Source organism: Alternaria atra (genome assembly GCF_907166805.1).
Source record: "Alternaria atra isolate CS162 genome assembly, contig: 23, whole genome shotgun sequence".
NCBI lineage: Eukaryota > Fungi > Ascomycota > Dothideomycetes > Pleosporales > Pleosporaceae > Alternaria > Alternaria atra.
The window spans coordinates 1,277,073-1,291,035 of record NW_025091321.1 but is presented as its reverse complement, the minus strand read 5'-3'; the positions used below and the strand labels follow the sequence as shown (position 1 = coordinate 1,291,035).

The 13,963-nt window shown below is 51.8% G+C and overlaps 5 protein-coding genes across 5 annotated transcripts; 3 read left to right on the top strand and 2 right to left on the bottom strand.

The window, feature by feature from the left end:
• Window positions 1–234: 234 nt before the first annotated feature.
• On the top strand, window positions 235–1,032 carry ALTATR162_LOCUS4015 (uncharacterized protein; the record flags this gene model as incomplete). The annotated part of the gene is made up of 1 exon (XM_043311625.1): window positions 235–1,032. The coding sequence occupies one exon, from the start codon at window positions 235–237 to the stop codon at window positions 1,030–1,032; it is 798 nt and encodes a 265-aa protein (XP_043167560.1).
• A 686-nt stretch (window positions 1,033–1,718) lies between these two features.
• Window positions 1,719–1,949, top strand: ALTATR162_LOCUS4014 (uncharacterized protein; the record flags this gene model as incomplete). Its single annotated transcript, XM_043311624.1, has 1 exon — window positions 1,719–1,949. The coding sequence occupies one exon, from the start codon at window positions 1,719–1,721 to the stop codon at window positions 1,947–1,949; it is 231 nt and encodes a 76-aa protein (XP_043167559.1).
• A 1,458-nt stretch (window positions 1,950–3,407) lies between these two features.
• Window positions 3,408–5,351, bottom strand: ALTATR162_LOCUS4013 (uncharacterized protein; the record flags this gene model as incomplete). Its single annotated transcript, XM_043311623.1, has 2 exons — window positions 3,408–5,284; window positions 5,342–5,351. 2 exons carry the CDS (start codon window positions 5,349–5,351, stop codon window positions 3,408–3,410), a joined length of 1,887 nt encoding a protein of 628 aa, XP_043167558.1.
• Window positions 5,352–5,905: 554 nt separating this feature from the next.
• Window positions 5,906–10,383, top strand: ALTATR162_LOCUS4012 (uncharacterized protein; the record flags this gene model as incomplete). Its single annotated transcript, XM_043311622.1, has 2 exons — window positions 5,906–5,988; window positions 6,042–10,383. 2 exons carry the CDS (start codon window positions 5,906–5,908, stop codon window positions 10,381–10,383), a joined length of 4,425 nt encoding a protein of 1,474 aa, XP_043167557.1.
• A 1,569-nt stretch (window positions 10,384–11,952) lies between these two features.
• On the bottom strand, window positions 11,953–13,361 carry ALTATR162_LOCUS4011 (uncharacterized protein; the record flags this gene model as incomplete). Its single annotated transcript, XM_043311621.1, has 3 exons — window positions 11,953–12,730; window positions 12,777–13,098; window positions 13,145–13,361. The coding sequence occupies 3 exons, from the start codon at window positions 13,359–13,361 to the stop codon at window positions 11,953–11,955; spliced, it is 1,317 nt and encodes a 438-aa protein (XP_043167556.1).
• Window positions 13,362–13,963: the final 602 nt, after the last annotated feature.

Below are 13,963 nucleotides of genomic sequence, written 5' to 3'. Positions count from 1 at the left end.
TCTGTTCTTCGAGGAGGATCTGCTTTCGTAGGTACCGTTTGTAACGTAGTATTTGCGAGTGGTTCGTCTGTAGGTTATCGCAGAACAGTGGATCGCAACCGTAATACTGTATCTTGAGTTCAAAAGTGCACACTAGATTGTGTGAGCCATAGCGAGTATATAATTTGTTGCGCGCCCTGGTTACCTAGGTACTTTTGCGACTCAATTTTTCTTCACATGACACTTGCCTGTACCATGCCACCACCACGCGACCCATGCTGGAAAAGCAACCAGCTAGCAGCATATTACGACGCTATCATTCCTCCATACAACGCTTTGGACTATATAAAGTTGGTGCGCAAGAGAGAGATAGACCATTTTAGGCGCAAGATCGATGCCGGGAGAGGCCACTTCGACGATTTGAACCAGCGAGAGTACACGGAGCGTATAGGCCTACCAGCTGCCTCGCCATCCACCCCTGCCCGACTTTGCAACGACGCAAACCACGAAAGAATATTCGCGGACACGAACGCTATGATCGCAAAACTCGAAGAGAACATGCGGTACTTGGAGGCATCCCGAGACATCAAAAACACGGCCTACGCCGACAGATCCCAGGAAATACGGTGTATGGGGACGGACAAGGACGCCGGAATCGATAGACGCAAGAAGGTCACACGATACATGAATGTTTACCCGAGAAGCGACATTGCGACCTCCCAGCCGCCGTTCCACAGAGCCGATGACGATGACACGGATAGCAACAGCGAAGGTTACGACGGCGGAAGCGAAAACTCCGAAGACCAACAAGTGAAGATCACAGAACTTATTGAAATATATGGAAAGCTTGGCAAGTCGAAGAAAGCGCTCGAAGAGTGCATCGAGCGTGGGCAGTCGCTCCGGAAGAGGGACAGGTTGTGGCAAAAGTATGTTGAGAGTCTTGAGGAAGTAATAGAGAAGCTCAAGGAACTGGCATTTGATTTCAGTGGGAATGATTACTTGGTCAACGCAGCAATTGAGGAGGCGATGGAGGGATTCACATCGCCAAGGTAGACGTTTTCTGCTCCACAACGATCCCCCCTACAACTGAGGGAGACCAAGAGACTAAGGTGAATTTATATCACCGAGATGGTAACGAATCGCAAGAGTCGATAGTGATGGTGAAGATCATGACGAAGGGGTAAATCAGGGCTGAGAGAAATCCATTATGAGGACTATGATAAGATGGACCTATTCATGTGCGAGGGGATATATATCTAGGTAATGCATAACCACGTCCGGCCTTATTCCATACCCTTCCTTCTTCAAGAATACACCCAAGTCCCATAGCCTATAGGAAACGAAACATCAAATGGATGGTGGAAAGTGAACGTGACGGAACTGGAAGTGTCCGCGTGAAAAGAAATTTTAGCAAACGGAAAGAGCGTCTTGTGGAAGGCGCGTACTGACCGCCAGGCTACTCATGCTTGACGAATCTTCATTTGCTTGCGAAAACCTTTCTACAAAGGTATCAAGACTAACTTTTGTCGCTGCGTCTCGATCTCAACTCCATCCGGTACACCAGGCCTGCGGGTTTACCTGAATATAGTCGCACCACCGTACAGTCATCGTATACTACTCCAGTCTTGGATATATATCGCACCATCTGAGCCACAGCTACGTCTTCAATTCCATTAGATACAGGCACCTGGTTTTGAAAACATAGAAACCCCCACCGCTTTCGCTACTCAGACGCCGCCATGCTCGGTCTCAGTTTCTACCACGCCGAGCTCGCCATAGCCCATCTCATCAATGGAATACTCGCAGGCGTCGCAGTCGCGACTCGCATTTACGTCAAGATCAAGACCAAACAGGGCATCAAAGCCGACGACTTATCCATATTTCTAACCCTATTCTTCTACTACAGCGCCATCGTGACCGTCTTACGAGGCAAATATCCCGGCATCTCACAGGCTCCAGAAGTTTTCTAATTGTAGCAGAGTCCTTCACCAACTTTGGCCCTTTTTCCATGGTCGAAATCGTGATCATGGAAAAGGAGGAATTCAGCGTACGCCTGCGCATATACCGCAAGGTTCGTATCATTCGTTCCCACATGTACATTCAAGATCTTTGCTGACCAATACTTGAGGCCATGCTTGCTGCGTATCTGCTAGCTATAACCGCCCAGTACACTTGCAAAATGTCCATTCTCTTCTTCTACCGTCGCATCTTCTTCGCCAGCAAACTCCACCGCGACATATCACTAGGCCTTATGGTTTTGGCCTCAACCTGGTTGCTATCCGCCGTGCTGGCCCTATTGTGTATCTGCCGCCCTCTCAAGCTCATTTGGTACCCAGAAAAGCAGCGAGAAGGAGAAAAATGCGGACACTGGGCAGCGATGGTTTTCTTCTTCCTCGTCACAGACGCGCTCACGGATCTGGCCATTCTGCTCCTACCCATGCGAACGACTTTTACTCTCCAACTACCACTACGAACAAAGATTGGTGTCGTGGGGATATTTGCTCTAGGGGGCTTTGTTGTTATCACAAGTGTTGTGAGAATGGCGCTTATAGATCATCGGCAAGATCCTTACGAAAGCAGGTCATCCCAACTTACAAACAATTGGACTTTATTAATCATCTTACAGTCTACTTCCATCGATCAGAGCTTTGGACGGCGATTCATTTGTGTACCGCCATTTGGTGTGCTAGCATTCCCATATACAAACCACTCTGGAAGTCTGTTTCACAGCGATAAGACTCAAGGTGATAAGGGTACTGTTGAGGTCCGGTAAAGATGAGCAGGGTACTGTACAAAAAATCGAGAGCGGTTAGACCGGGTCGTAGTAGATGGAGCTGGAGTCACCCCAGTCACTACCAACGTGTTTCCGAGATCGTCTCAGTGATTCCTATTAGACTACACGAAACATTGCGGGCTCTTCAATTGATCCTTGAACAGCTTGTAGTTTCCAAGTCTTTGCTACTTCTGTGGTTGTGAGTCCTGTGGAGATAGAGGCCGCTGTTAAACTTCTCGCGCCATACCGTTTGAGGACAAGCGTGCGTAATAAATTTCCATAGCTAGCTACAGAGCGGATACCAATGAATTCCATTCGAAGCATTTGCATCACTCGAACAACACACTAAGCTATTATGAGGTGAGTCGTTTATGGCATGTATCTCATTATCAGAAAGGAAATACGGTCATGCATGGTGGCGTATCATGAAGCAGGAGAAACAGGACGCCACCCAAACTGGAAGCATACACCACCCGTAGCGCAGAACCCGACTCTTCTGGCGTTGCCAAGAACGCCATCAACATTGGCCGCCGTAATCCGTACATGCTCCATGGATATCATGATCCCGATATCGCCTTACCCTAAACCCCTTGCCCTACCGTGTACGCCTTGAAGGAAAGTAATGGACTGTTATGGGCATTAAACCCATCTCAGCTCAAGCAAAGAAGGTATCAGGAAGAGTTGAAAGAAGAGCAAAGGAAACGACTGCACCAGTGGCGCCCAGCAAAGGGTAGGTAGCCTTATCGAGCACCTTGCTGAGAATAGAGCGAGGAGTCTTCTTAGGACGCTGGGCAATGATTGCAGCCGTCTGGATGGCAGCAGCATCGGAGGTCGGAACAGCAACTACCGATTCTGAGGTTGCATTCTCAGCACCAATGACGACTTGTTGTGTTTCATTCATTGCTGCTGCTGGCTCCTCTGCCTCGAGTACGTCAGCCTTGCGCTTCATGTTGTTCACAGATTCGGGCGTAGGTGGCTGCTCCTCAACTATCTCTTCAATAGAGACCTTGGTCCGACGACCTGGCTGTAGCGGTGTGGAGGTCTCGACGTCTGACGCGGGCATTGGCGGAGGTGTCTGAAGCCGGTTGGCTGAGAAGGACTGGCTAGGACGGTTGCCGAAGTGATACATGGGAGCACGAGCGTCAACGGACTCTTGTGCTGGAGGAGGAGGTGCCGGGCTAAACAAGGAAGGTCGATCACCAAAGTTTGTGCCCAGATAGTTCTGCTGCGACATGTCGTCGGAGTACCAGTCCTGGATATCGTTTTGCGACGCAAACGAGGGGTAGGTTGGGTTGCACCAAGGTGCTACCCTAGACGCCGAGGGACGTGGCGGCAGAGGTGGAGGTGCGCTCTCCGCATACACGTTGCTGCTCGACATTGGGTTGTTGTCAGAACCCTGCATACCAAACATGTGGATACGAGGCAACGAGGCTTGACTATTGGCTACATCGTCTAGCATGTAGACATCCCGGAGTGAAAGAGTAGACGGGTTTTGCATGGAACACTGGACCGAGGGAAGTACCGTGTTACTAGCGGACGACTGGTTTTCTTTGTTGGATGAAGATGTGGTGGGCTTGTTATGGTCAGTCTCGTCGAACTCCTCGTCCTCGGAATCCTGGATCTCTGGCTCAGAGTCGGACATGATCTCTGAGCTACCAATGCTCCCAGCCTCGCTGTCGGAGTCGGTGCCGATAGCATCGTCATCTTCCCCATCAATGGAGGCACTGGGGCTGGCAGGCACAAGCGAATCATCGCGGCGCGAAGTGAAGTCGACAATAAGACGCGCATCTTCTTTGTCCTCCTCATCGTAGTCTTCGTTGACAAGGGTGGTACGCATGGCTGACTCTGGGTGCTCTTCCTGAGCGGGACTGAAAGCGTGGACAGGCTCGTCTTGATGCAGAACTTGTTCCATCATCATAGTGACATCCTCGTGGTCGCCTTGGTCGGACTGGTCGTCAGCCCCGTCGGAGTCGTCGATGACGAATGGATCGATCTGGCTGCCTCGGCGCCCGACCACTTCCTCTTCGTCGCTTTCAGGGTCTGGGACGGTGAAGCCGAGAGAGAAGGGGCGGGATAGTTGAGACTCGAAGGTGTAGGTGCGGGCTACAAAGAACTCTGTGCGGGGTTGGGTCAGCTCAGGAGCTTGGATAAGGGGTAGTGTAGAGGGCGTACGAGGGGACGTACCCTCGTTGCGGTTAACGTCGGTGCCGAACTGCAGTACATCTCCATGATTCAACTTGGTGGGCGTGTTGGCAGGCAGCCTCTGACTGTTCAGGGTGGTGCCGTGCATCGAGCCCTTGTCGGTAATGTACACTTCCGGGACACCGCTGGCGGAGTTGGCTGAGAGGACGGCGTGTTGACGAGAGATGACAGGGCTGTCGATGAAAGCGTTGTGAGGTGCAGCCATGAGACCCCTCTTGGAGAGATTGCTGGAGGCGCGACCAATGGGAAACTCCGAGTTGAGCGGCAGGTCAAACTCACGAGTCTCGTACGTGTCGTAGCGCTTTGCGTCCCGGAGGACGATGCGGAAGACTGGCAGGTCAGTGAGCCGGGAACGAAACATGACAGATGGTGTAGGAGGAAGCTCACTGGAAGTCATGAGGAGCAGTGCGTCTTGCCAGACCGTGACGCGTAGACAGTGTGGTCTGTGAGGAAGAGCAAGTGAGGGCGGGGTGGAGTTGAGCGGGGATGACTGCGCAGGTAGCACCGTGGTTCAAGAGACAGGAGCGACCAGTGCTATGTAGAGGATTGTGCTGCTCGCATCGAGGGAGCGAGAAGAGTGGTGATGTGGAGGCTTCACGACAAGACACTGTAATCGTCTACCGTCGCTATAGGCGGGGCAGAGAGTGAGTGTATGGGTGAGGCAGCGACCGGGCGGTGATGCTCCTGCACTCGTGGTCACGGCTGCCTTCCGGGGTACTATCAGCTTATCAGCCCGCATTAGCCAGCATCAGCCAGCATTAGTGCGGCTTAGCTCCGGGAAGGTCCCCCACCCAAAATCTGCAGAGGCGCGACTGAGAAAGTTGCTGCTGCTGTCTACTGTCGCCCCGAACATGACTCACGACGCGACGACTATGCAAGAATATCAGTACTGTGAAGACTCCCGGTAGCATCAAATTAGCCCTGTAGTACAGCACAACCACCTGCGCCATCATGGAAGCGCCGCGCACTTCGGCCAAGCAGCAGGTCGTGGACCGCATCCCCGCGCGCATCAAGCACATCCAGTTCGGCATATAGTAGGACACCACTGTGGCAACTCTCATCAAAGGCGCATACTAACACTCTCCAGCTCCAACCAGGACATTGTGAATCAGGCCGTTCTCGAAGTCTCGGACCGCAATGTCTACGATATCCAGCCCGCCGCCGACGGCACACGCTCCCTCACGGCCAACGGGCCCATGGACACGCACATGGGCATATCGAGCAAGCAGGGAAAGTGCGGAACATGCGGAGAAGGTCTCGACAAATGCAACGGTCACTTTGGTCACATCAAGCTTGCGCTGCCCGCATTCCACGTGGGATACCTAAAGCACATCATCGAGGTGCTCAACTGCATATGCAAGGACTGTTCGCGCGTGCTGCTGGATGAGGTGGAGCGACGGAGATATCTGCGGAGCATGCGCCGACCAGACATGGACACACTGCGAAAGGGCGCCGTCACAAAGAAGATTCTCGACGACTGCAGGAAGAAGAAGACTTGCCCATACTGCGGTGCCCTGCAGGGTACCGTCCGCAAAGTACCCGGCCATCCGCTCAAGATCATCCACAACCGATACGATGCCTTCAACCGATCCACAGCGAAGACGAAGAAGCCACCGGCAGGCAAAGTCGAATTCGATCAGTCCTTCGACACTGCAAAATCCGCGAACCCCGACCTGGACAAGCACTTGAAGAAGGCTGTCGACGACATGCACCCGTTGAGGACGCTCAATCTTTTCAAGAAGATCTCCCCAGAGGACTGCGAGCTACTCGCCATGATACCCGAGGATGCGCGACCGGAAATGTTGATCTGGGAGTACATGCCTGTACCGCCTGTGGCCCTGCGCCCTTCAGTCATGCAGGAAGGTGGCGCCACCGAGGACGATGTGACCAACAAGATCGGAGATATCTGCCAGATTAGCAGCATAATACGCGCCGGGCTTGCGCGAGGCTTTCCTCTCCAAATCCTCATGGAGCAGTGGGACTTCCTGCAGCTGCAGATCGCCATGTACATCAACAGCGACGCGCCTGGTCTGAAACAGCAGGGTCTGCAGAAGACTATGCGCGGTTTCTCTCAGCGCTTGAAGGGAAAGGGCGGCCGATTTCGACAGAACCTTTCTGGAAAGCGTGTCGACTTCTCTGGACGTACCGTCATCGGTCCCGATCCGAACCTAAGCATCGACGAAGTCGCTGTTCCGGAGCGCATTGCGAAGAACCTCACGTACCCCGAAAAAGCCACACGATACAACATCGATAAGTTGAGGAGACTTGTAAAGAATGGGTCAAACAAATACCCCGGTGCGAATTACATCATTAGCGATCAAGGGCCCAATAAGGAGCCTAGCAAGACGTCACTTATCGGTCTCTCACGGTTCGACACAACGGGTGAACGATTGGAAGGCGCTTCGAAGCGGCTCAAGATCGGTGATATCGTTGAGCGCCATATTGAGGATGGCGACATTGTCCTTTTCAATCGGCAACCGTCCCTACACAAGCTCAGTATCCTGAGTCATCGAGCGAAGATACGACCATGGAGAACATTTCGACTGAACGAATGTGTTTGCAATCCTTACAACGCCGATTTTGACGGTGATGAGATGAACTTGCACGTTCCACAAACCGAGGAGGCGAGAACTGAAGCTACAGAGCTCATGGGCGTCAAATACAACCTTGCAACGCCGAAAAACGGAACACCAATTATCGCGGCTATTCAAGATTTCATTACAGCAGCATACCTTCTAAGTAATAAGAACAACTTCTACGATCGACGGACATTCTGTCAGATTGTAAACTACATGTTCAACGGAGAAGGAGCTTTCGATCCAGACACAGGAAAGAAGCATCCTATCGATATTCCGCCTCCTGTTGTATGGAAGCCTCAAGCACTTTGGACTGGAAAGCAGGTTTTCAACCTTTTGATGAAGCCATACAAGGGCTGCAGGGTATTGATCAACCTCGAAGCTGCATGCAAGCAGTTCAAGAACACCCCTGACCAGGCTCCTGATCTGAACGAGAACGATGCTTATCTCGTCATTCGCAATTCCGAGGTCATGTGCGGTGTCATGGACAAGGCTACCGTCGGTGATGGTAAGAAGGACTCGGTCTTCTACGTCATGATGCGAGATTTTGGTCCCGATCACGCCGTCCAAGGTATGAACAGATTGTCTAAATTGTCCGCACGATGGCTTTCCAACAACGGTTTCTCTCTCGGTATCAGCGACGTTACACCTGGTGAAAAACTCAACAAGAAGAAGCAAGATCTCGTCGAAGAGGCCTACGCCAAGTGCGACAAGTTGATCATGGACTTCAAGGAGGGAAAACTGCAGCGCGATCCCGGTTGCGACGAAGAGCAGACAATGGAGAACAGGATTGGTGGTATCTTGTCTGGTGTACGTCAAGCGGCCGGTGACATTTGTTTCGAAGAGCTCAGCAGATGGAACTCGCCCTTGCTCATGGCCAAGTGCGGTTCCAAGGGTTCCAACATTAACGTCTCTCAAATGGTTGCTTCCGTCGGACAACAAATGATTGGCGGTGCTCGTGTCGCTGATGGATTCCACCACCGAACACTACCTCACTTTCCCAAAGCCGCTCGTCAACCCGCATCCAAAGGTTTCGTCAGTAACAGTTTCTTCTCTGGTTTGACCCCATCCGAGTTCATCTTTCACGCTATGAGTGGTCGTGAAGGTTTGGTCGATACAGCTGTCAAGACCGCCGAGACTGGTTACATGAGTAGACGATTGATGAAATCGCTCGAAGACCTCTCCGCACAATACGACGACACCGTTCGGAACTCGTCCGGAACTGTGGTGCAGTTCCAATATGGAGACGACAACCTCGATCCCGTAGACATGGAAGGCAAGGCTAAACCCGTACACTTTGACAGGACATTCTCGCATGCCGTAACATCAACCTGGAACAATTCTGAGTCCGGCTTGACACCCGAAGAAGTCAAGGAGTACACAGAAGCAAGGCTGAACACTGAACGTAACAAGTACCCAAGATTCAAGCTAGACGGTGTAACTCCGCTGGAGTATCGCGACAGGACTGACGCTGGCATCGACCAGAAGGAGTCTATGCGTGACTTCCTCGACACCGTGCAAGACTACGTTTTCAAGAAGGCAAAGAAGCTAGAGACAACCCTTACTTACCTCGGATTAGTGCAACCTGATGGCAAGAAGGACAGGAAACAATCAGCAGCCGACGCAGAGAAGTATAGTCTTGCTGATGGAATCGCGAAGATCTCGCACAGCGCCCTGGACGCTTTCATAACACTCTGCCTAACAAAGTACCACCGGTCTCGAGTGCAGCCTGGTCACGCCGTTGGAGCTATCGGAGCCCAGTCTATCGGTGAGCCCGGAACGCAAATGACGCTGAAGACTTTCCATTTTGCTGGTGTCGCTGGTATGTCCATCACCCAGGGTGTACCTCGTATCAAGGAAATTATCAACGCCTCCTCCACCATCTCAACGCCCGTCATCGCCTGTGATCTTTCCAACAAGGTGTCGGAATCTGCGGCGCGAATTGTCAAAGCACGTGTCGAAAAGACATATCTTCGCGACGTCATTTCCTACGTTGAAGATGTTTGGCACCCCACCGGCGCTTACATTGCTATGCGCATCGACTGGGATACCATCAACCAACTCTTCGTCGACGTCCAACCCCACGAAATCGCCGCAGCAATCAACGCCCACAAGCCCCTCAAATGGGGCAAAGCCGGCGCCCAAGTCCGCATTTCCTCCTCCATAATCCGCGTCGAAGTCCCCGACCCCAATGCCGCCAAGAAACGTCCCACCAAGACGACCCGCAACCACAAGGAATTCTTCGAGCGCGTCCAACAAGTCAAAGCACTCATCCCCGACGTCGTCATCAAGGGTTACCCAGACTGCTCCCGCGCCATTATCAAGAAAGAAAGCAGTCCCAACGCCCAAGGCCAATACGAATGCCAACTCCTTGTAGAAGGCTACGGTCTCCGTGACTGTATGACAACACCCGGTATAGAACCCTACAACACAAAATCCAACCACGTCATGGAAGTCAAAACCGTGCTCGGTATCGAAGCCGCCCGCGCAACCATTGTGCGCGAAATCGGCGATGTCATGGGTAACATGGACATTGATCCTCGTCACATGCAGCTTCTAGCCGACGTCATGACGTTCAAGGGCGAAGTCTTTGGTATCACGCGTTTCGGTCTGCAGAAGACACGTGATTCCGTGCTGCAGCTTGCGTCGTTTGAGAAGACGCCGGATCATTTGTTTGAGGCGGCTGCGAGGGGCAAGACGGATACCATTGACGGTGTCAGTGAGTGTATTATCATGGGCCAGAGTGTGAAGCTCGGGACCGGTTCGATGCAGGTTGTTAGGCCCTTGTATCTTGGGCCTGAGGAGCTCAAGGTTAAGAAGACGTTGTTTGAGGAGGGTTGGGATGCTTTATGAGCGGGGTTAGGGACAAGAGAAGGGAATGGAAGGTTGGAGGGTGGTGGGTGATGTACATATGCATGGACTGGGCGTAAAGAGTATTTGATTTTTGTTCGCAAAAATGGGGTTATCTGCATAGCGAGCAAATATGATTCACACATTTTATTCAACCAGTACACTTTATGAGTTAAATAAGCGAGGCTGTTCGGAGAGCCTTGTAGATGGTGGATATCAATGCCTGTCTCGGTGTCCCTTTGCTATCTCACATCTAGTTTCTATTCTCTTATTCCACGTGTTCCTCTCGCAGTGAAAAGGAAATCGCTTATGAGAACTGCATAGCCCTATGTAAGCTGTTGAGTAAAGGCGCAATGCTATGCTGCATCACTGCATCCTCATAATATCACCCTCCTTATTTCCTATCCCCGTCTTCGGCGTCCTCCAGCGTAACGGCTATAACATTGCACTCAGCCCCAGACCCTTCCACAATGACGTTTTTCAAACTCCCCGTAGTCAGCATATGATCCTGGAATGTGACATGTTCGCATGGATGATAAGCAGGCATGGTGCAAACGTGAACCCCGCCACGACTTGCCGTGCCCCACAAGGCTGCATATCCCACCCGCGAGCCGCAGCAACGGCAGCTCAGCTCGCCACAGGCCAGATAGAAGGATCCCATACCTTGTCAGCCCTATATTGCATGGCAAGCCATAGCAAGGGTGCTAATCATCGGTGTCGCGGTTTGCATCAGCAAGATGACGACCTGGGGATGCACCAACATACGGTGTGTGAGACGGTGGGTAAGTAAGACCGCGCCGCAATTCAATACTTCGATCGTTGTGGCGGTGTATGTGGCTAGTAGTCTATTCACTCGGCCGTAGAGTAATCGGTGGGCTTGATCTGAACGTATGCTACTTCTACGGTGTAGCCCACGTCGATCGGCGGGGGGCTCGCATCATGGTGTTATTGGTTGATGGGACTCAGGGGTACGCAGGGCCTGGAAGCTGACTGCGACTATACCATGAATCTCATCGCTTCAAGCGAGTTGGTATTACCGTTGCATGTCGTGCGGCTCCTTGTTTGACGGTTTCGGCTGGATGCACGAACGGTGAGCTGCGGTTGATTCAGTCTTGCAGGCCGCATGACGCTCTTCGGCCATTTCCCGACCGTTGTAACGTAGTTTGGTTGAGTCAGGGGCTCGAACATGCGCTGTAGCACCCGAGGTGTCGATTTCGAAAGACTTGATGGAAATGGAAAATGACAGTAATAAAAACGTAAGGGTTATGTACATGACCAGCATGAAAGTTGACTTGAGGCACCGTGCTCTAGAGACGGGCTGGAAACAAGTGATTCTAATACAGGACCTAAAATGACGAGAAAGATTGCAGGTTTCGAGCTTGCGCAATACCAGCTTGGGCTAAGGAAACGACCAAAGAGATGAAAACGACCGCGAGATCCATGTATCACTGGAACAGCCTTGTCAAGCCTACCAGTAAGGCATAGCTGACCCAAATGAAAAGATCCCCGGACAGACCACAAAAAAGAGTAATATTACAAACGCGTCGATGAGTGTGGAGATGTGGAATAAAGTTAGTGAGCCTGGATGGAACCTGTTCTGATGGCGATGTATCGCTGGACCTGCAACATCGTACGCAAGACGTGAATGGTAGCGTCGGCGTAATCGAAAGGGACTGTTACTGCTGCTCTAATTGCATATAGCGCGAAGGATTTCCTCATCCATGCTGATGCTTGCAACACTTCTTCCGAAGAGGAGCGCGGTGGTGACCATGATGCCGCTGCACCTACTAGGGCTACCCAGAGGAAAACGCTAGACAGTTCAATGCCCCAGCAGGTTTGAACATCGGTTTTTCTAAGGGCAGAGTGCAGAGCTGAAAGGAGGGTACCGCTTCCAGAGCTAGAACCCGATATGCTCGCATGCATGATGTTTGCCGAGTCCGCAAGTGTTGCACCTTGAACTATCGATCTACAGTAGATCAAGGCAGCGATTCGGCAGCTTTCGTAGATCCAATCTGATGTCTGATCGTCTTCGGCTGAAGGCAGTAAAAGTAGATCCGAGTATATGTTTTGCAATTCTGCGTCGCATGACGTCAACTGTCCGCTTGAGATCATATGTGGTTCTCCTTTATGATTCCATCTCGCCAAGAAGGTGCTCGTACACCTCTGCATTTTCCAGATGATATCAGTCGAAGCTGCGGAGCAGGTTTGGTATAGAGGCGGCGCGTGCACTTGACGAGCCGACAGCGGCGGGATAAGATCGTTGTTGTCAAGCCAAGCCTCAGAAGACAACTGTGGTGTGAGTTCTGTGGACTCATCTTTCCCTCGACAGATGGCAAAGGTGAGCATCACCCTGGTTCAAATTAGTTGGTAGTAGATTTCAAGTAAAGATTACTCACAAAGTCATAAACGTCGCAATGTTTGGGCCTAATGCGTCTTGTTGGTTCCTCAAACAGGTCACTAAGCCGTCCTGGTGTACGCTGAATGCGTCCTCGTCAGGACTCCCGATTTCGCTGATAAGCATGTAAAGTATGCTAATGATGGTGGTGTCGTCGGTGTTTAGGGGGCCACGAAATAGCCCCAGGACCTTTGTTTTCGCGTATACAGTAAGATCACTCTCGTATAACAAGCCCTCGTCAAGATCTTGATAAACCAGGGTGGCGTGTACGTGACTGAGGAACGAGAGGTGGTTGCCGCAGACATATTGCATCCAAGCTTGGTCTACCTTCGTTAGTAGATTTTCTCTCAAGAGATAAGACACACGTACCGTAGCAGTAGAAGGTAGTAGTGCGGATCCAATCATGCTTCAAGTCGTCCAATACGTTGCCTCCTGGAAAAGAATAGCCAGAAACCTCCTGGAAGACTGGAGGTGCGCTATGAGTGGATGCTTCGGCTATTGCAGAATATATCCGCGCTGCAAGCACTCGCACAGGGTGTGTGGAGGGTGATAGTGTATGGAGGTCGTAAGAATCCTGTCTCCACATAGTCCCATGGTGCCTTGTAGGGGCAGATACCTGCTGAGTGTTAATCTGGGGTATGCTGCTTGCATCAGCTGTCGTCGGGCTAGGTGTGCCTGTCGTGGTGTTTGGTGTCCTGCTGTCTTCTCTACTCCTGCCAGTGTCTGTAGGTGACAGCCCCTCACGATGTGTGTACATGACGTGTGACCGTACTCTTCTCATGATTCCCCCAGTTTTGAAATCATCGGGATGACTGGCAACGACGAATTGAAGCGGAGGGCCTGGTGCAAGAGGAGGCTGGCGATGGCGCCCGGCTCGTTTAGGTTTGGACGGCTTTGGGTCGCTGGATGGAGCCATGTCGAATAGAAGGCTGGAAGATGTAAGTTGTTCCAGAGCCGTGAAGCGAATTGAACTGATGCTGCCTCAGACATTATGTATTGCGAGCAACGTTGGGTGATGGAAGTAGAGAGACGTGTAGACAGTTGACCGATAACGTAAGATCCAGGTACCGTAGGCGATGCTTCAGATCAGTGCTAACCTTCCCCGAAGCCACATGCCATAGCCACACTTGGACAGCGGTGGAACTCCAACCGGGCCCGTTGCCGAGTTGAGTCCCGGCTATTCCCATG